The sequence below is a fragment of the Budorcas taxicolor genome, chromosome 12, assembly GCF_023091745.1.
Source record: "Budorcas taxicolor isolate Tak-1 chromosome 12, Takin1.1, whole genome shotgun sequence".
Classification (NCBI taxonomy): domain Eukaryota; kingdom Metazoa; phylum Chordata; class Mammalia; order Artiodactyla; family Bovidae; genus Budorcas; species Budorcas taxicolor.
In genome coordinates, this window is record NC_068921.1 from 31012369 (window position 1) to 31033966 (window position 21598).

Consider the following 21598-nt stretch of genomic DNA (forward strand, 5'->3'; position numbering starts at 1 on the left):
TCTGCCTGGAGAAGGCTCTCGATTGGGAACTGAAATCAGTGTGGGGGCTCAAGAGAGCAGAGTCCCATCAGCGGATGGGTTGGCCTCTGGGTGTTTCTCCCGCTGGTCAAACCTGAGGCCGGGAAGCCGTGGGTGGGTGTTCTGCCCGCGGGTGGTGGGATCGTGAGAGGTGAGGCCTTAGCGGCCAGTGACAGTGTAGGACCGCATGGCCCACCTGCTGCGGTGAAGGGGTCCCTGGGTGAGAGCAGAGCGCTAACGAAGCTCCCGCCTCTGTCCTCCCCTCGACAGACCTGCAGCCGCGGGATGGGGTGCACCGCGCTGATGGGCATCGGGCAGCAGATGCTGCGGCGGAAGGTGGTGGACTGCAGCCGCGAGGAGAGCCGGCTGTCGCGATGCCTGAACACGTTCGACCTGGTGGCGCTGGGGGTGGGCAGCACGCTGGGGGCCGGCGTGTACGTGCTGGCCGGGGCCGTGGCGCGGGAGGACGCCGGCCCCGCCATCGTCATCTCCTTCCTCATCGCCGCGCTGGCCTCCGTGCTGGCCGGCCTCTGCTATGGCGAGTTTGGTGCGCGGGTCCCCAAGACGGGCTCGGCCTACCTCTACAGCTACGTCACCGTGGGCGAGCTCTGGGCCTTCATCACCGGCTGGAACCTCATCCTGTCCTACATCATCGGTAGGTCTCTGCGCCGGGGCCGGCCCGCCTCCCTCCTGGTGTTCCCGCCTCAGCCTGGCTCCCCAGACCCACGGGGTCTGGCTCCCCGCAAGCTTGGCACCTCCCGCCTCCCCTCACTGGTGCACGTTTTCCCTTTGCCTTTGGTGCAAGGTGGAGGCCTGCCGCGGGCGCCACTGCCCTGGCTCTTAAAGACCAAGCACGTGGGAACCTAGTGGGGACAAGCCCAGCCCCCAAGAGGCTAGTCCCGTTAGCACAAAGAGACGCAGAATCAGGACGCTCGGCGCTAGTGAAAAAAGGACCTCGTCTCTTTCAGTCTTTTCCTGATTACTCAAGTAAATACATCACTGATACAGAAAAATTTAAGAAATGCAGAAAAGCACAAAGAAGAAATCAGAAATTACCCGATCTGACAGCCCAGCCTCTTGGTGGGAATGTGGCTACTTTAAAAGGCCCTTTACGTTTCCAGAGAGCTTGCGTGCAAGTGAAACAGAACAGTGAGCATGAAGCTCCTGCCGTTGCTAAACCAGCAGGTGACGGTCACCAGCATGGCATCCTTTACAAATAAAGCAAGACGCCTTTTGTGGTGACTGGAACTTTAGCGGCATTTCCTGGGAAGCATTGCTGGAAAAGCAGTGACGCGTGTTACTTGGATTGAGAGAACAGTCGGGTGCTCTTGGCTGTTTGGGTGGTGGTGGGGGGTGCTGTACTCCACACCTGTGGGTGTTCCGTGCGATCAGAGCCTCGGGGCCCATGGGCCCCCCAGGCCTGGCACAGAGCGGCAGAGGTGGCTGACTCTGGCAGGGGCGGGGGCGGGGGTTGGTGAGCCAGCCACTCGCCTGCTAGGGGAGGGGGCCAGCCCTGAGCCGCTGTCCTTGGTCCCCCGGCCCCCTCTGGGATGCAGGCCCTGTCAGCTCCACTGTTGAGGGTCTTCAGGGAGGAACGTGGCCCCCACTGCCTGCTGCAGCCAAGACCTGCAGGGGCGGGTCGTGAGGTCCCCTGAATTGTCTGTCCCCAGGATTTCATGTTACAGTGAAATAAAATAGAGTTCAGTACTGTCAGAGCGCCTCTTGGCGGTCAGAATGGTGTTAATTTGTTAAATTTTACTATGATTCAGCTACATGTAGGTTCAAAACACATAGTACACACACACACACACACACCCCACACACACACACACACACACACACACACTGTCTCTCTCTCTCTCTCTCACCCTCACACACATTTCTGTTGGTTGTGATGGAGAATGCATCTCTTCCCAGGCCCTACGTCTGGCTTCTCTGCAGACTCCGACCGGCCCTCCCTTCTGAGTCAGCACGTCCTGGGGTACAGTGGCTGCCGCGGGGTCCCCTGTTCCCCAGCACCCGCAGGCTGTGAGCCCCTGTGGGTCCTGCAGGTGTCGACAACAGGCGCTGTGTTGACTGTTGCCTTCTCTTCCATCTGATCGTGTGTTTCTCGGCAGGTACCTCGAGCGTAGCTCGGGCCTGGAGCGCGACATTTGATGAGCTGATTGGGAAGCCCATTGGGGAGTTCTCGCGGAAGCACATGGCCCTCCACGCACCCGGGGTGCTGGCCGAGAACCCGGACATATTTGCCGTGATCATCATTCTCATCCTCACAGGTACGGTCACACGTCGGGTGCATCGGGAGGGGGCTGGGAGTCTGGAGTGAGGCTCAGGCTCCCTCCTTTTCTCTTCCTCCCATCCCCCCGTTTTCTTGTCTTCTTTAATTGATGCAGACATCTGTTTTTTTTTTTTTTGTCAAAATGGCTTCTCAGAGATTCACATAGGGTTGGCCTATTGAATAGGTCGAGTTATGTGCTGTTTAATTAAAAGAGACTCTCAGGTGTTTGCTTTAAGTGTTTGTGAAGTAGGATTTTGTTAGGGCTGCGGGCTTTGTGTACAGGTGACCCAGGAATACAAGTTCTTCTGACTCAGCGGATGACCATTTAGAAAGGAGAGTTGGCCTTCGTCAGCCAGGACGACATGGAGGAACCAGGCCCGATGCTCGCTGCACCTTGGGGTTGGAGACAGCTCAGGTGGTTTGCACCCAACCAGCCGGCAAAACACCCCCTTATATAATGAAGTTTCCCCACAAAGTTGCTGGTACAGAATTTTAAAATTGCAGACAGGGTTTGAACACAGCTGATGGTATCTTCTTCTTAGTGACGTTGACCTGAGTCTCCGCCACCCAGTTGGGAGTTTTGTTAATGTACACATTAAGCTTAAACGAAGATAAATTCTCTTTTGAGGTTAGAAGATTTTGGATGGGTTTTAAAAACATCTGTGCCTTGTTTTACACACCTAATTACACACGTAATTGAGATCGTTCTGCACAGGGCCAGTCTCAGCGGTATGTCTGGTCCAGCTAGCAGGAACATGGATCAGAAATTAAGTATTCACGAGTGAGATTTTCATAAGGACAGGAGGGAGGGAGGCTGAAGAACAAACACCGCGGAGTGTGAAGTGTTCCCTGAATTGCTCCACGCCCTTCTAATGCCTGTATTTCAGAAATCAGTCTATGACGTAGAGCATCTTTTACGTTAGAATGCGCAAGAGACACGCAGTCAGATCAGTGGCCCCGTGCCACTGGGCGCCTCCCCTGACTCTTTGCTCCCCTGGCCGGGGGTGCACCACTGGGCGCCTCCCCGGGCTCTTTGCTCCCCTGGCCGAGGGTGCACCACTGGGCACCTCCCCTGGCTCGTTGCTTCCCTGGCCGAGGGTGCACCACTGGAGTGTGTCCTGTGTCCCCCAAGGCGGACGTGCAGCTTGCGGAGCGTCACGTGTGCTTTTTCACCCAGTATTTTTTTTATCTCGAGTTTTCGAGGTAGAGCTGGTCTGGCTCAGACGTTCTACGTGCACTGAGTCCCAAGAAGGGGACTCTGTGGCAGGGCCCCCAGGTGGTCGTCGCTGCGGACACTGCTAACACCCCACAGAGCATCTGAATGATTCCATGTCTGGAGAACTGTTTTTCTCTCAAGACACTGAACAGAGTGTCTCCTTGGAGGAAATGAACTCCTACCCACTGGGTGGTTCTCAGTGATGGAGAGTCAGGGAGAGCCTCCCTTCATCCCAGGGAGGGCTTTGCTATTGAGGGGAGCCATTGGCTCAGACTTCCCCAGCCCTGCTGTCCCTGGGGTGCTCCTGGTTGTTGTCTCAATTCCACAAGGTGGCTGGAAATCCAGCCCTGATGGCTTTGTTCAACACCCTGTAGACTTGGGTTGTTTTGATCCCTGCCTCTAGGATGAGAGTCACTGCAGCCTCGTTCCTCTTCGGAGGTTTAACGCTGCTCAGATTCTTCTAACGTCACCTTCTCGTCCCCACCCCCCGTCCCAGAGGGACTTGCTGGCCCGAGGTCAGCACTGAGGCCATTTCTGTCTATGCCCTTTTGCAGGACTTTTAACTCTGGGTGTGAAAGAGTCAGCCATGGTCAACAAAATATTCACGTGTGTCAACGTTCTGGTGCTGGGCTTCATCATGGTGTCGGGGTTTGTGAAAGGATCAATTAAAAACTGGCAGCTCACGGAGGAGGACTTCCAGAACACGTCGGGTCACCTCTGCCTGAACAAGTGGGTGTCCCTCTGACTTGGCGCCTGGGCGTGGTGCAGCTGGGGCGGACCTTGGCTACCACAACACAGTCCAGAACAGTCTCTGTTAAAAAATGTAATTTGAGCTAGGATATTTTGTCACTACTGAATTGTTGGGTTTTTTTTTGCAGTCAGATAGCTGAGGGTGTCTCCTTTGTCTGAAATTTGTGTTTTCTTGCCTTGTATTTGACTGTCGGTGTACGACACAGGAAGATCCTGGGGGAATAGCGGCATCTCTGGATGCTGATTCCAACCCTGCCTCGGTGAGGACCGAGGTCAGGCTCCCTCAGTTGTCCCTGTTTCCCCGTATCCTTTTTGATGATGGAACTCTGAATTTCCTTTTCGGAAAGGAAGATTTTCCTCTGCGGTTCCACACGGATGCTGCTTTCTTTTGAAATGCCTTCCTATCTGATCACCTTGAACAAACAAGTCGGTGGAACTTTTTATCTCAGGCGTTCTTCAGAGTAGTTTCTCAGAACAACTGAAGTTATCAGAGCGTGATGATGACGACCCCTTTCACTCTTGCTCCACGTGGGCCGCGTCAGCCCTGAGATGCCGTGGCCTCAGTGTCCCTCCGTATTGGGCTCAGGACGCCCAGGGCTGGAAGCAGGTGACCGGCCGGCTCTCCACCCTGTGCCTTTGCAGGCCTCTGGGCACGCCCTCACCAACAAGCTCACCTTGTTTCGGGAAACAAAAGCGAAGCATTGGAGTGGATCTTTCTGACCTTTTTTTTGTTGTCAGATTTTTTGATACACGTTAGGGTCTCAGGATGGAGAACGGGGAGTTCTAATTTTGTTTACAATTCTGTTTTAATTGTGGCTAAAGGTTAAACTGATGCTTTGAAGAGATCATCCTAAAATGCAGTGGCTTTACAAGGATATCTCAGCTCCAGGAATGATCAGTTGGGGGTGGCTGGCCAGCATGGACACGTGCAGGCTTTCAGGGGCCCGATTGCCCGCCTCGCTGACCCATTATCCCCAAGGACACAGTGTGGTCAGAGCTGGGCTGTGGGTGGGCACAGGCATGACCCAGCTCTCCCACCAGGGGCCAGAGTCCGAGGCCCGTGCGCTCAGATCCGGAAGACGTGTTCCTCCTGCCCACATCCCCCTGGCCAGAATCCAGTAGGGGGCCACGTTCAGCTGCAAGAGAGGCCGGAAAGCCGAGTGGTCACATGTTGGGTTGACCTCTGATTAAGGCCCGGGTGCCTGGCGTGTCCTCCAATGGCCTGCTCTGTGGGCAGGCACTTATCAGCAGCTGGTTCACTAACTGGAGCGCAGGCAGGAAACGAACCCGTGAAACTAGCTGTAACACCCTATGGTCAACAGTTCAAACAAAAAGAGCCTGCCTTTTGGGGACAAAACGTGACTACAGAGAATTGAGAGCTTTTAATAAGTCACTCCCCAGCATTCCTGGGTCTTGTTCGTGCCAAATTTATCAGTGCCCGTTAATTCAGGGCGTAGTAGGGCCAATTTGAAATATGTTTTAGAGTAACCCAGTCGACTCAGGAAGCTTCACGGGCCCCCTCACCAGTCACTGTGAGCCGGTGAAGAATTGAGCGGAGAGGGCGCCTCCTGTCTCCTGCTTGTCTGTCTAGATTTAGCCTTCTTACTGTTTTATTTATTTTTTAAATTTATTTATTTATTTTATTTGGAGGCTAATTACTCTACAATACTGTAGTCTTTTTTGCCATACATTGACATGAATCAGCCACGGGTGTACATGTGTCTCCCATCCATCCTGGACCCACCTCTCTCCCCATCCCACCCCTCAGGGTTGTCCCAGTTTGATGCATGACACAGGGCATTCATGCTGTTTTGAAGAGACTGTTTCTGCCAGCTGGTGGGATTTCCTGTCACTGGCCATCCTCGTGCTCTGTGTCTCTGCGGTGATGACCCGTGCTGGCCTCTGGCCAGAGAGGCGTTTGTTTCCTGGCCCCTTGGCCACCAGTGGGGTCCTGGAGTTACGTCTGCCTACAGCCCCGGGGCTGCTGTCCTGCCGGACGGGGGACGCCGCAGGACTGGGCCTAGCTGCTCGGGGTGGCCGTCAGGGTGGCTCCTCTTCAGGCCCACGAAGCAGGGGCCTGTGACCCTGACGGAGGCTCTCTCTTTCAGTGACACAGAGGAAGGGAAACCCGGTGTCGGTGGGTTCATGCCCTTCGGGTTCTCCGGTGTCCTGTCGGGGGCAGCCACCTGCTTCTACGCCTTTGTGGGCTTTGACTGCATCGCCACCACAGGTAGGTCCACTGCCCTCGGGACACCTGGGCTCGCCTGGCCAGGCGTCTGATTCCCCTCCCCCGGGTGTGTGCATGCCCGCCGCTGCCCATTTGCTCCTGAGTGCCCGAGGGTGGGTTTGCACCTTCCTGCCAATCCCCCTTTCATTGCTCCCCAAGTGGCCTGCCCAACAGGAACTTGCCTGCCTGTCCCCTGTGGGCCCAGGGTGATGGCACCGTGGCTGCAGCTGGCGGCAGACCCCACGCGCGCTCCGGGGGAGTGTGGCTACCTAGTCCGACGTCATCCAGGCGCTCGAGGGGGCTGGGCTCCAGCCTCCAGTGTGTTCTCTTTTCCTCGCTGACTCTCAGCGCAAAGGCTGAGAGCACCTTCCCTGGGCCCTTGGGTGTTGTGTCTGGTCTGAGGGCCTCTCCCCTGGGTTCCCCGGAGCCTGGAAGGGCCCTGGCCCTGCAGGGCCATGAGCTGCAGGGTGGTCTCAAGCCCTCTGGCTGAACTCCTCGCGGCTTTCAGGGGAGGAGGTGAAGAACCCACAGAAGGCCATCCCCGTGGGCATCGTCGCATCCCTGCTCATCTGCTTCATTGCCTATTTCGGGGTGTCAGCCGCCCTCACCCTCATGATGCCTTACTTCTGCCTGGACAAGGACAGCCCCCTGCCAGACGCCTTCAAGCACGTGGGCTGGGAGGGAGCCAAGTATGCGGTGGCCGTTGGCTCCCTCTGCGCCCTGTCTACCAGGTGAGGGGCAGAGACACTCGGGAAGGCGGGTATGCCGTGACCACTCCTCTCTCCCCTTGAAGTAGAGCCCAACCCAGCCCCGATCGTGGGACTTCTCCCCTTGGGCTGCTCTCCATCAATCCCTGGGGCTGTCTTTGCGTTATGGACGTTCATCTCAATAGCCTGAGGCCCACATTTCATCATTGTTGGCTCAGCAAGGGCTGCGTCTCTTGTCCCTGACTGTGGCCACTGGCCAGACCAGGCCACCTCTGTGAGCACTGCCTCTGGCCCTTATTTTGGCCATAAAGCAGAGGCTACCATTAAAAAGGAGCAAGTGCCGCAAATGCCTTTTAATGAGAATCATTTTGCTCTCATGCTGCCTGCTAGCCTGTACACACAGGAAACCTTTGTGGACTTCCGGGAGATCTTCATGAAGGCAGTGACGTTTTTCTTTTTGATTCAGCTGGAGATAATCGCAGGAATAAACGCAGAATGTCTCTTCCATAGAACTGTGTCTAGATGCCACGCTGGTTTACGTTAGGCGTTTCCCACTCACACACATGTGCAGACTTGCTGCAAGCGCTCCTCCAGGCTCGGTGTGTTGAGCCACGGGCCTCCCAGGTTGGAGCCGGCTCCCTCTCCTGGGTGTGAACACCTGTTGCGATGCCTTTATTCTCCCAAGCTCTCTTACGTATGCAGTTCGCTTTTCCTCCCATCTAGTCTTTTAGGTTCCATGTTTCCCATGCCTCGAGTTATCTATGCCATGGCTGAAGACGGGCTGCTGTTTAAATTTTTGGCCAAAATCAATGACAGGACCAAAACACCGATAATCGCCACCTTAACCTCGGGTGCCATTGCCGGTAAGAACTGGAATCTCCTATCCAGCATTTTAACGGTTGAGTTATTACTCCCTAAGGAAATGTCTTGACCTGTGCCCGTCTGAGAGAAGTTGCGACTGGTCTTTTTAACGTTTGGTTTTTACCCTTGGAGTCTGGTTTGTCGCTAGGTAACTGAGTGCCTTTTGACAAAAGGCAGATGCTAGTTTCACAGAGGATGTAATGGAATTCTCAAACAGGTTGCATTTTCCAGTGATTACCGTCTCACTGGCCTGAGCTCGGCATGCACACTGTCCCTTCAGAGCTGTGTCTTGCCCCTTCCCCAGGTGTCCCTGAGTAGACCTTGGTAGGATAAAGTCCTTCACGGTATATCCCCTGTCTTGTCGGTGCTGGAAATTCACCATCCGTGTGTCTTAGCTCGTGAGTTCTCTAGGAAGCGAGAATCCCTTACGATCAGCGTTTTATAAAACATGCCACCTCTTCCCCAGGGGACACTAAGGGTGTGTCTGGGGTAGCCCTCCGCCCTGAGCCTATGAACAACAAATGGCAGGAGAGAGGAGGTGGAGCTGACGGATTGCTATCAGGTCCCTCACCAAGAGGACAGAAGGGAGCAGCGGGCTGGGGAACCCTTGGGCCTCTGTGTGCGCCTTGAAAGAGACCCTTGGTTTTCTGTTTCCTCTTTGAGTCGCATTTCACAGCCCAGAGGCAGGTGCACAGAGGAGAGGCGGAGGCTCAGAAGGGGGAAGTGAGGATGCACGCCCAGGGAGGACAGCAGTGGTTCTCGGTTCCTGGTTTGTTTTGGGGCCAGGCTGGCTGGGCCCTCCCAGCCCATGTGTGGAGCAGGAGGTCTCCGTGGTGAATGAGGACACGTGCCAGCCACAGCTGGATCACAGGGACTTGTCAGATAGCCACAGGGGAGGCGTTTGACCCTCTTAATGAGTGAATTGTTAACAGCATTCACACCCTTAGCAAAATGTGCTTAGTTTTATGGGTCAATGTTGTTTAACGAAAGGAAGCCAGTTTTTCTTATTTCACACGTGTGCTGTATGAGTCTGCATTCTCGAGCATGATCACTGTGGGCAGGTTAAGTGACACCATGTGTCAGTTTGTGACCCATGTGTTTAAGGGATTAAGGAACTGGAAATAGTGAGTGTTTTTTCTTTTTTTCCTCCAATATTTACATGTAATGTGATCGTGCTGAAGACTGGCCTTAATTTCCTTCCTGTGCTGATTAAGGGAGATGAAACTACAATCTTTAAAGCCACTGTAAAGTTCTTGTATCACCAGACCAAGGGTTTGCTCTTTTTCTTTATTTGGTCAGAGTGATATACAAGTCTTTAGTTTTCTAAGAATCACCTCCCATGGACGAAATTTGGCTCAGGTTTCTCTGAGTGAGGACGTAAGCATTTGATACACACACAGTGGGTTTTCTAATTATCCAGTAGGCCCTCGCTGCTCTTTAATTCTGTTAGTTAACCTCAATTTGAATTTGTTTTAGTTGCCATGGTTTGTGTGGGTTTGAGAAGTATTTGTGGAAAAGTAATGGCTTTGTGTTTATATTTCAACTTGTGTTGATTGCATGTGATTTGAAAGTATCCCAAAGTAGATCCAGCCAAGTTATTTTTTAAGTGGGAAACTTGACACATATATCCCCATAAACAGACGTGCATACACTTATAAAAATCTAGGAACGATTTTCAAAAAAGATTGCATGTTTTGCTTTGCGTTAAGTGGGGTTGTGGTGAAGGGACTGGTATTGTTTGGGAATAACATCGCTTTCCACGCCCATATTCTGGGTTAGGAGCCCCTGTCAGCCCTCCCGGACTTGCCCTCACGCAGCTCCTCATCATTGTTACCTCCTGATGCAGGCCTCAGGTGGTATTCTTGGGAAGACCAAAGTTCAGTGGCATACACCTTGCACCCAGTGACTGGTGTGCTCATGAGTGCCATTGAATGGTGGATGGGTGGATGATGGGTAGGTGGTGGGTGGGTGGTGGATGGGTGGATGTGCGTGTCTCTCTGTGAGTCTGCATGGTGTAGAGGAAGACAGACTGCCCCAGAGCCGTAAGAACCTAGCTCAGTGCCTGGCTTTTCCACTTACTAGCTGTGTGCCCTTACTTAGGTAAGTCTCTCAACATGTCTGGACTTGGCTTTCTCCATCTGTAGTGCAGGGATGGCTGGCAGAGTTGCCATGGGGGTCACCAGGGTCATGTTGATAAAAGTGCTCTCTCTGTATAAATGTTGTTTATTGTTACTGTCTGTTGGGAGCTGTGTATGTGGTTTAATCCAGAGCTTTCCTTCCTTTTAAGCAGTGCTGCCATGTTTCCTCATGGAAAGGGCTGGCAGGGGGAAGGGGAGGCCCTCCCAGGTGCCCTGGGTCGCGGGCGGGTGGTGGCTCTGGCTGCCACGGTGTTCGGGCCCACACCCATTCTGATGTTCGTCTCCTCCTCCCCAGCGGTGATGGCCTTCCTCTTCGACCTGAAGGACCTGGTGGACCTCATGTCCATCGGCACTCTCCTGGCTTACTCTCTGGTGGCTGCCTGCGTGTTGGTCTTACGGTAGGTGTGGCTTTCTGGGTTCCAGGACAGAAGAACAGACGCCCTTTGCCAGCTTCCTGCTACCAGTTCGTGTTAACGGTTTATACGCTGTAAACTTGAGGCTGTGGATCATTCCTTTGGGAACTGCTTGGGAGAGGGTGGGACCTGGTGCTTGAAAGTCTAGTTACAGAGAATAGCCTTGAAAGGAGTCCGGGGTGGCTCGACCGCTCTCTCTCTCTCTCACATGCTCTGATTTTTCTGGCTGGATGTCTGGAAGACAGAGACAGGTTATCCACTTGATGGCTGGGGGCTGCATCTTTGGATCGGAATTTTTGAAGGCTGAGGGTAACGATCTCAGTTTGGACCGGAGACTAGGGCCTGGCCCTGGTGGGCACTGGGAGAACTGGGGACACTGATGCTTCCATGGAGGTGAGAGGGCCGTTACAGGGCCTGGAGGGCTGGGGGTGATGTGCAGGAAGACTCTCCAGGTTCTGCTTTGAGTCTCGTCCGGACAGGGCCAGCCCCATGGAGGGCCATGACACAGCAGATCCGGGCCGGGGCTCAGTGTCCTGGGGTTCCTGGCCGCCACAGCGCCCCTCTCTCCACGCTCACCCTGCTCCAATTTTCCTTTGCTCTGGGAGACAGGGCTCTGCTTCCTTGCTCCCAGGGGTGACCCCAGGTAGCATAGACATCCAGTGTGGTCTCCTGGCGAGAGGCACCCCCTACTTTGCAGGGCTTTAATCTTGCCAAGCCATGGATTCCATCCCTAACGTGCTCTCCAGCTACTGTCCCTGGGCTGAGCCTCAGTAGTGGCTCTGGAGAATCAGCTAGAGCTAGTGTTTCCGACCACATATTTCTTCCCAAGAGCTCAGTGCTACAGTCTTCTCCGAGTCTCCCCCAGCCTTCTTATTAAATGAATCAGTGAAAAAAAAAACGGTGAAGTATCTTCATACTTGCTCTTAGATTCTGTGCAGAAGAATGCGTAAAGCACTGCATGTTTCAAAGCTGGTGGAGGAGATTGGAGCGCTGTTCCTTTTGGCTGGGAAGATAAGTAGCCTCGTTTAGAATGAATGCTTCACTTGCAGGTGGCTTGTGTCTTGGAAATCACTCCATAGGCTTGGTCCTTCACCCAGCTTTAGAGAGTTATTTATCCCAAGGCACTTAGAGTTTTTAAATAAATTGATCCAATTAAATCACGCAAATAGAATTTCTCAAATCCATCAGCCTGCAGACACGTTTCTCTGGCTCTCTGCATTGATTAGGATCCTAATATGATTGCTTTCTGTTTCTGTCTGTATTTTAGCTTCCTACAACTATAGTTTTGTTGTGAGTGGCCTCATATCTCACACTTTTCAGAGTGAGAGAAACAATCTCAGCACCTTCCTCTGGGCTGTTTCATGGTGGAGGTCAAGTTGCCTCAAAAAGGAGACATAAAAAGAAGAGGATGTTGCCCTGAGGCAGGAGTGAGGCCCAGGGCTCTTCTGTTTCTATTTGCGGAGAGTTAGTGGTAAAGAACCTGCCTGCCAATGCAGGAGACATAAGAGACGTGGGTTCGATCCCTGAGTCAGGAAGATTCCCCTGGAGGAGGGCATGGCAACCCACTCCAGTATTCTTGCCTAGAGAATCCCATGGACAGAGGAGCCTGGTGGGCTGCAGTCCACAGAGTTGCAAAGAGTCGGACGCAACTGAAGCGTCTGAGGACACACGCATGTATCATTCTGACCATTTTCTTCCCATTTTATGCCTTGTGTCCTAGGCAGCTTCCCTTTGAAGCCTTACTAAGAACATGAGTTAGAGTGTGTGTACTTGTGCTGAGTTAAAGCCTAATCTGATGGCTAAACAATATGCTGCCTCACAGGTATCAGCCCGAGCAGCCCAACATGGTATACCAGATGGCCAGGACTAGCGATGAGCTCGATCCAGTCGACCAGAATGAGTTGGTGAGCAGCAGCGATTCTCAGACGGGCTTTTTACCGGAAGCAGAGAGGCTTTCTTTGAAAACCGTACTCTCACCCAAAAATACGGAGCCTTCCAAATTCTCTGGGCTGATCGTGAACATCTCAACCAGCCTCCTAGGTAAGAGCCTGCCCTTCCCTATGTGGTGTTTGGGGTCCCAGGGGAACCACGATGTCAGTTATTCTGCCCTAATTGGGATTGGTGCTTGCAGAGATGGAGCCCAACCCTCCTGGGGTTTTGGGAAGAACTGATCTGCCTGTGGGAACCTGGGGAATGACTGAAGTGCGGTTTTCTCTGTCTGTCCCTCTTAGCGCTCCTGGTCATCACCTTCTGCATGGCAGCTGTGCTTGGCAAGGACGCCCTGGTGAAGGGGGAGTTGTGGGCAGTCTTTCTACTCATGGGCTCTGCCTTCCTCTGCTCCGTGGTCACGGCCATCATTTGGCGGCAGCCCGAGAGCAAGACCAAGCTCTCATTCAAGGTAAACAGCTCAGCCTGACAGCTGGAGGGATCCACCCCTGGGAGGCCATGATCTTGACTCTCCTGCAGGAGGCCACCCTGCTCTGCAGGGCTCCGGCAGGCCTGGGTGTGCAGAGTGAGGTGCTTGCTGGCCAGACTCAGGGGCATGTGAGCTGGGCACAGACAGCGCTGCTGAGAAAGGCTGGCCCCTGGCCCTTGGGTGGGGCAGTGCCCCGCATCCTGTAAGCTTTTCATAAGTAAGCGTCTGCCCTGGTCGATTGTGTGTCATTACCAGGCCTCAGAGATGACCAGGGCCTCTTCAGGCGTAGAGTCTACAGATAATAAGATCATTCAGCAAGCTCAGAAGTGAGGCGCAAGTTCACTGTGGCAATTAGTGTTGCTCAGAACAAACTCCCACCTGCGAGGGTTCGCCTGTGGGGTGTGTTGGGGGTGCTGAGGGGATGGGGGGTGCCGGAGTGGGGCCTGGCACTCAGCCCCTCCCCACTCAGCCCCGCCCGTCCAGATCAGGCCTGGGAGGGCGCGCCCCTCAGGTGGTTCTGCCGTCTCACGCTGTCCGCCTGTCACACCTGACGCTGCGCCGTCTGTCCCCGCAGGTGCCCTTCTTGCCGGTCCTTCCCGTCCTGAGCATCTTCGTGAACGTCTATCTCATGATGCAGCTGGACCAGGGCACGTGGGTCCGGTTTGCCGTGTGGATGCTGATGGGTACGTGAGGCGTGGGTTTCGAGGTGACCCAGCATGTCTCAGGCCCCCCACCCACCCACTTGCCCCCTCCCCACCTGTGCCCGGCAGCTCGTTGTCCTCTCTGCTACCGGCTGGCTGGCTTGCATTCTCCAGCTGCACCCCCGTTTCCGATTTCAAAACACAGTGAAAACACATGTAGTCAGTGTTTTCGCTCTGACAGTGAGGAACACCCGGTAGGTTTGGGTCCTCCCTCCCTCGTAGATAATTGTAAAGCCTTTGCCTGAACCAGCTATCTGTTTGGGAAAGAGCTCAACGTTCAAAGAACCAGCCTGTGAGTGTGCTGTTGACAGAGCACCACCTTCTTCACCCCAGACAGCACCGTCTAGACAGCCCCACCCTTGGCCCCCTGGGCTGCAGGGGCTGGCTGGGCCCGTGGGAGAACTAGAGGTCCCCCTTGGGGCCTGGCCCCACTTTGTACCAACCATGGCCCCTCTGTGGGCCTCCAGCAGCCGAAGCAGCAGAAATGAACCCAGTAGCGCTGGGAGACTGGCCTGACCGGGCCATACCCCTGATGAGAGCAGTGGCCTTCAGGCTGAGTTATGGCCAAACCCCCCTGCCCCAGTGACTGAGGGGTAGGGAGGGTAGCTCCCTGCTTCCCTGCAGAGGTGGGGGACGCCTGCTTTTGAGCGCCCTCCACAAGCTCCTGGGCTCCAGGACTGCTCTCCCTTGTCACTGGCACACAGGTGGCCCCCCGCCAGGGTTGGGGGCGGTAGTTAGGGGCACAGATCTCCGGGTCCCACCACAGACCCCTATGGCCCCTGAAACTCACCGGAATGACTGAATTGGTGGGGTGCATGAATTCCCACGTGACCTGAGTGTCTAAGCCACTCGTGGGAAAAACAGAAGCTATAACAGACAGCATGAGGAACGCAGGGAGCCTTAGTGCCCTTGGAAACCCAGCGCAACTTCTGGGGGGTCTGTCCTGGCCCCTCCAGCGGCCGCAGGGCAGCCGCCCTGCCAGGTGGGCAGTGGATGAGGCAGAGGCACCAGCGCCCCTCCAGGGGTCCCCACCCAGTGGCTTGCCAGGTGCGAGGCTGCCCAGAAAGACGCGCCTGCCTTTGCCAGGTGTAGAGGTGACCCTGCCGGAAGTCATGTGGGCTTCCTTGGGGGGCAGGCCTCCTGCAGAGGCCTCTCATGAGGCCTTGACCCCAGGGCCGCCTCCCGGAGTCACACCCCGTCTCTGCCCTTGGCCCGCAGGCTTCTTGATTTACTTCGGCTACGGTCTCCGGCACAGTGAGGAGGCGACCCTGGCCGCCGACCCCACAAGGACTCCTGACGGTCACTTGGATCATTGCAAGTGACACATGGTCCTGCCCCCGAGAGACCCCCGCAGCACCTCGCACCACCACCCCACCCAGCCAGTGCGCCCAGAGCCCAGAGCAGCCCACGTGTGGCCCGTGTCCCCGACCCCCCGGCAGCTCTCGGCAAGGCCACGTGACCGGGGCTGGGACTGGCCGCCACCTGCCTCCGAGCCTCCTCCGGGACAAGAACGGCAGCCCTTCTCCTCACCCGTCCGGCACCCCAGCTGCTGCGGCCTCGGGCAGAACGGTGGTCACCTCAGGAGCCCAGGCCTCCATCCCGGGGGTGCTGTGCTGGGTCCTGTCCTTGCCTTGGCCCAGCCCCAGACAGCCGTCCCGGTGCCAGGTGTCTGTCCTCTGGCTGTGCCCATGCCCCACCCCAGCGGTTTAGTTTACTGAGACCATCTCCTCCTGCTCAGCTGTCTGAGCTGCCTCCGGAGGGTCGCTGGACTGTGACCTCCCCCTCCCTCCAGGCGGGGGACTTGGCCCGCACTCTGCACACTCCTGCCAGGAGACCAGGCTCCCCACCGCCAGCCCTCCAGCAGGTCCCTGCTGCTGCTTCGGCCGAGTCCTGAGTAACTGGAACGTGACACTATTTCTGCAGGACCTGCCTCAAAAGAGCGGAGCTTAGCTGAGTGCTCCCCATGGTCCCGGCTCCTCATGGGGTCCTGCCCCCTCTGCTGCTCGTGGGTCTCAAGGTTCCCCAGGCCAGTGTCCTCTCGTCCTGAGTGATGCATGCCCCCCCCTTACCCCCCAGCTGCCTCCGGCCCCTCACGTGTCTCATCGTCATGTGGAGTCCTCCTGTCCCTTGGCTGTGAGTCGCCACGCAATCCAGCCGGCGCGTAATGGTGATGTGGAAAGCGGCCGAGTCGTTCCCTGAATTGTTCAGGGTGTGGGGGTCTGCCCACAGGGGACGGTGTGGGGTCCTCTGCCGTCCCTCTCATGTGCTCTGTGTGTGTTATTGGATGCCGCAGGTTGGTGACCCTGGGCCCGGACCCCTGCCTCCGTGATGACTGCATGTACCTATGTACATGGCGCTCCCTGCCAAGGCCCCAGGGACACTCCTTGGAGGTGGGCCGTGCCTTCCTTCCCAAGAGTGGAGTCGGGACGGAAGGGCCTGTGTTGGCGGGAGGTGAGGGGGCTGGCATGTCTGACTCCACACAAAATGTAAATGCTGCTTGTGAAGCTTAGCTCCCATTATCTTCCCCCTCTGCCCTTTTACACAAATCTGGTAGAAAGAAGCCTGATAAACTGATGGCTCTTGGCTTTTCTCCCTCTGCCCCAGAAAGTTCTTGGAGGAAAAAAAAAAAAATGCAAGAATGAGTGAAGCAGGGTCAGCCCAGGTGGGTGAGGGCCCAGCCCCGCTTGCAGGCTCCATCGTCCCCTCTGGTCACTCGTGGGAGCTTTATTCACGATCTCACTTGCGAATCTTCTAAAGTGGGGGCGAGAGCCCGAAGCTCGGGTTTCCAAAGAAAAGTATTTAGGTTTATGTAGCTGGTGCTGTACCATATTTTGATGAGTCTTAACTTATTTCGTTGAGGTGTTTTGGTTGTCTGCTCTCTTCCTGGGGCCTGCTGGCCACCTGTCTGCTCGAATTGTCTGCTATTTCTCCACCGAGGTGGAGAGTGTGAGGGAACAAGGGTGTGCAGGAAAGGTGGCGGGTAGAGTTTCTCTCACTTCTTTATTTCCGGCTGAAATTTCTGAGCCTGACCGCCCGCAGCAGACTCTGCACAGCTGACACTTGAGCCAGCTACATGCCTCGTCCTCTGGCTGGGAAGGTGTGTCTCAGCGTCTCACGGGCGGATGCCCCCCTCCTCTCCTGGAGCCAAGGGGCCATGCCGAAATGCCCCCCATTGGTATCAGAAGCCCCCACCCTCCACGCTGAGCCAGAGCCCCGTCCGAGGAAAGGATCCCTGGGTCGTTGGACGGGGTTCAGTGACCCGTGCTTTTGTGAAGAGAGGCTTTCATACTGTTGCCAGGGGTTTCCCCTTCTGTGCGGGGGCCGTGCTGCCAGGAGACTGAGCGGCGTCTGCAGACCCTGGCTCTATCACACCCACTCTGGGTTTGTAAAAACTCACCTGGCCCAAAATCCAGAGGAGGTGTAGGCCGGGGGCGGGGGGGGGGTGTGGTGGGGCGTGCAGGGGCCTGATTGCCCCCGAAAGGTCCCATCCCCATCCATGGGAGATGTTGTTACCACAGCCTGCCTTCCTGTGCCTGAGATGGACACACACACATACACACAGAGACGAGATACACAGACAACATACGTACACACAGACACACACGTATACACAGAGACAACACATATATGTATATACACATACACACAGATATAACATACATATATACACACAGAAATGTCACACACACACACAGAGACAACACACACACATACAGACATTACACACAGAGACATAACATACACACATAAATAAACACACACAGGCAGAAAATAACCACTGGAAGTGCCCAACAGTCTCACATCTCAGCCCCGCCCAGACTCGGTTTCATGGCTTGGCTGTTATTTTCCAGAGACACCCCATGGGGGGATGTGTCCTCGGGTCCCTGGGCACCAGCCCCCAACACTTGCATTGGAAAGACCCGCTTGTGGGGAGGAAGTGCCCCTTCCCACCACTTGTGGGCCCCTGCCTGCACGTGCATGACCTTGTGAAAACCCGGGGTCCCCCGGGCCCTGTGTGGGAGAGTGAGGGGCACAGTGTCTCTGAAGAATCAGCTGGGCCCATGGGCGGGGGAGATGTGAGCCCCTGGGTGGGGATGGGACCTTTCGGGAGCAATCAGGACCCTGCACGGCCCCCATCCCCCGCTGCCTACATCTGCTCCCTGATTTTGGGCCAGGTGGGTTTTTAGAAACCCAGAGGAGGTGTGATAGAGCCACGGTCAGTTGATACAGTATCAGCATCACTTGCATCTCCCCACTTTGGGTTTTGTTGCATTGAGCCCTTTGGTCTCCATCAAGTGATCGACCACCTGGTCCCGTGGTGTTTGGACACTGCAGGTTGACTACAGCCTTGTGGGGGCTTCTCCACACACCCTGAGCCCCCTGGGGCCCCTGTCACTCCCTCCTGCCCCTTGGTCGCATTTGTTCTCACCAGGAGGGCTGCAAGCAGAGCCTTGTGCTTGTGTTTGCTGCCTCGTGCATGGGATGAGGGGGGTGGGAGTGGGAACCCAGGCTGGGCTAGGTCTCCTCCCCGCCACCCCCATGGCCAGGTGGGCACGGTGAGCTGACTGGGTCCTGCCTAGGATGGCGACTAGCCTGACATTGGAAGCAGATCCGTCAGCACAGATGTGTGGACACAGCTCGTAAAGGGCCCGCCCTGTTGCAGGTGAGCCCATGGGTAGTCGGGGGCCTTGCTGCTGCAGAGAAGAGGCCTGGCCCCGTGCCAGGGGTGGACACCCCACTTTGACACACTAACAGTCGCTTGTTTCGTTGACCCCTGAGAACCACCCCTATGAAGACCAGAGGAAGCGGCTTCATGCCGGCCCGTCGCCCCAGTGTGCGAGGATGGACGGAGAGGCGGGGCTGTGGCATGTCCACGCAGGCGTGTGAATTCAACTTCAGATGGAACTAAATATGTGTTGTATATAATTTTATGTATAATTTAAAATATATTAATATCTGCCTTGGTAATGAGAGTATTGTTATGTAAGGCTCCTTAGCAAGAGCGAGATGTACAGTTTATGAGACTCTTATGGACTTTTGGGTGACAAAATGCTTTATTGATCCAGTGGTGCAAGAAGCTACAAACACTCCATATCTCATCATCAGTTATGATGCCTAATGGGTGGTTAAGGCAAAAAAGAAAAAGAAAAAAGTCAACTGACCTTCCTGTTCATCACTACGATCCAGCCTTTCTGTGCCCATTGCTTCACTGGGTGGCAGTGCTCTTTCAAGAGGGAGTGGACCAGCCAGGGGTCTCGGGGCGCAGTTCTCAGGAGCCCCTCCTCCCCCAGGACCACCCTGTAACATGTCGAACTGCTGGCTGAACACTCCACCGTGAGACCTCGGCTTCAAGTCCAAATGAGATTTCTCAGGGTCAGGGAGCATGGCTGGGAGGAGGCATTCAGGCCTTGTTAAATTATTAACAAGGTATATATGATGTTGTGTTTCTTGATGACAAACTTTTTAAGTTTGGGACTTATTTTCCCATTGGAGAAGTTTATAATATCTATTTAAGATAAGTTTCCTGCTTACGTTGTGCCTTTAAGTGTGGTAAGTCTAAGGAGCACACAGGGGTGACGATCTCCACGAGGGTTGGTTTATTGTCAAACCTGAAGGTGTGTGGGTTCTCCAGTGTACTTTTTCTTCTACTGAACATGGAGCCATTATTAAGAGGATTGTGTTTTTTATTATGTAAATTGTGTAATATTTTTTTGCTTGTTTGATGTTCTATTTTTCTAATAGTTTTCTTATAGTTTCTTATAATTGCAATACTAGATTTAGATTCTGACAGCTAACTGCAAATCAGATTGGCCTCTGCTGGTCCCCTTGCCGTCCCCCCATACCTCCCCCCACCCCTACCCCCCATTTTTACTTTAAGGACGAAAGTAGAGGTTGTCCATTGCCTTTTAAAAATGTGAACCTATGCTCTGTATCCCAGTTTTGGTGGTACATTGATGCCATAATAGTTCATGTTGTAAAGTCAAACTTTGTTGGTACATCCTGTCATGCTTCAGCAAATCCTAATAAACTCCCATCTATGGCCCGGGTGTGCCCAGTGCGGTCTTAGGAATTCCGGCAGCTGTGGGAAGGGTGGTGAGGGGTTGAGGGGGGTGTGGCTCAAAGAGTCCCAGTGCCTGGTCTTTGCTTCTTGAATCTCACAGCCGGATGTCGCGTTGCCTCACAGCTGGGGGCGGGGGGTGGGGCGGTGCTGGATCATCTCCCCAACTGCCCACTCTTCCCAGGTCGCCTCGGGTTTGGGGCCCACAGGTCTCCCCGCCAACCAGATGGTGGGGGATGAGGCTGCTGTCTGCAGAACGACGTCACATCAAGTGCAGCAACCCCCCCCCCCCAACCTGTGCCCAGAACCCCTCGGCCTCGCACTGCCCTCCACCTCCCCCATACACACCCGTCGTCGGGTATGACATGCTCGCAGGACAGGGGTGGAAGGCAGGGTGTGTGGCTGTTATAACCCTCGAGCGCTCACCATCACCCCCTTCCTCGGCCCCACTTGAGAAAGGAGGCGTTTTTCTGCACTAGAGGTGAGGTCAGTCGAGTGGCCCCAATTCGCAGACCCCGAGGCGCGGTGTGATCCCGGCAGGAAGATGCGTAGTGAAGTTTCCTCACTAATAGGAGGGCAGGGGGCGGCTGCTACAGGCCCCGCCCCGCCCCGCCCCGCCCCGCCTCCGCGCGCCCACCATCAAACAAGCGAGGACCACCCGTGGGCCACGCGGCGCGCCACTCGCCTGGGCTGGACGGCGGGAACACGCGCAGGCGGGGCGCCCCTACTTGCCTCCCCAAGCCAGCAGCCCCACCACCTCCCCCCGCCCCAGGGCGATCTGTGCCCTGTGCCGTCTTGCAGGCACCGCTGAACCCCAACCCTTGACATCTGGGCGGGCTGACTGCCCCCAAGAACCCGGACCTGGGGGCGACCTGGCCGGGTCCACGCGTGGAGCGCCCCCTCAGCCCGGAGAGGCCGGTGCCGCGGCGCCACGCCGCCACCTAGAGACCGGCGCCTGGAGAGCCCCCACCCAGCTCCCGGCCGTCTCCCAGGAAACCCCGAAGGGTTTCTGAAGCCACTCACGTCTGGAGGCCGGGGGTTGGGCAGTCACCTGGAGCGCGCCGTTTGGTGAGTCAGAGGCTGCCCCCGACAGCCCGGCCTCCGCGGTGGGGAGGAATCGCGTGGATTCCTTCAGGACTCCTCAGCCACCAGGCAGCCAGGACGGCGGGGACCTCCATCAGGGGGTACCCCTGTGCGCCCCTCTCAAAGGGGCATCTAAGCTTGTCCATCAAGCCATAAATGCGATGGGAGCAAGGCTTAGGGAATAAAGCAGGCCGCGTGTCTGTTGATGCAGCCAGTCTCTGGCCTACTTCTTAACATCCATCTGGGACTGCGAGGCAGTAGGGGGGTGAGGGGGGCAGTGGCGCATAGAGAGAAGGTACGGGGTCGGACTTTGACACTTTTACTCCCTGAATCCCTGCGGTTGCTTCTTGAGCGCCTGCTGATGAGCTGTGCTGCACAGATTTGGGTGCAGTTAAACCGATCAGCAGCAGCTAAGCCCGTGGGAGGGGAGGGGCCCACTTAGACAACTCTCTATCCCGCGTGATGCGTGCGCTGGGAAACCCAGACATGGTAAGGGGGGCAACTTCACCTGTTCATCCCTCAGGCTGAGGGGGCAAAAAACTGAGCTGGTAGGTCAAGACACCCCAGGTGTCCTGCTTTTGTTTATAGAGAAGTTCCAGAGAAGGAGACCGGTTCCAAAGGGAAAAAAATGAAAAAGTATTTAGCAAACAAGTGAATTAGCTCTAGCCTCTGGAGATGTTTTTTGAGCATTTGACCCAAATTCACCACCCTCTCCCCCACTGTGGGCAAGGC

General features: G+C 55.5%; 1 protein-coding gene across 3 annotated transcripts in view; it reads left to right on the forward strand.

The window, feature by feature from the left end:
• Positions 1 to 17140, forward strand: part of SLC7A1 (solute carrier family 7 member 1) — a 60316-nt gene extending 43176 nt beyond the window's left edge. For all 3 annotated transcript variants that reach the window (XM_052650053.1, XM_052650052.1, XM_052650051.1), the window contains 11 exons: positions 289 to 673; positions 2136 to 2294; positions 4067 to 4241; positions 6371 to 6492; positions 6998 to 7220; positions 7920 to 8059; positions 10491 to 10593; positions 12431 to 12648; positions 12840 to 13006; positions 13599 to 13707; positions 14944 to 17140. In XM_052650053.1, coding sequence (XP_052506013.1) covers positions 304 to 673; positions 2136 to 2294; positions 4067 to 4241; positions 6371 to 6492; positions 6998 to 7220; positions 7920 to 8059; positions 10491 to 10593; positions 12431 to 12648; positions 12840 to 13006; positions 13599 to 13707; positions 14944 to 15047 — 1890 coding nt within the window. In that variant the 5' untranslated portion in view covers positions 289 to 303 and the 3' untranslated portion in view covers positions 15048 to 17140. The remainder of the gene's footprint in view (positions 1 to 288; positions 674 to 2135; positions 2295 to 4066; positions 4242 to 6370; positions 6493 to 6997; positions 7221 to 7919; positions 8060 to 10490; positions 10594 to 12430; positions 12649 to 12839; positions 13007 to 13598; positions 13708 to 14943) is intronic.
• The last annotated feature ends 4458 nt before the right edge of the window (positions 17141 to 21598 follow it).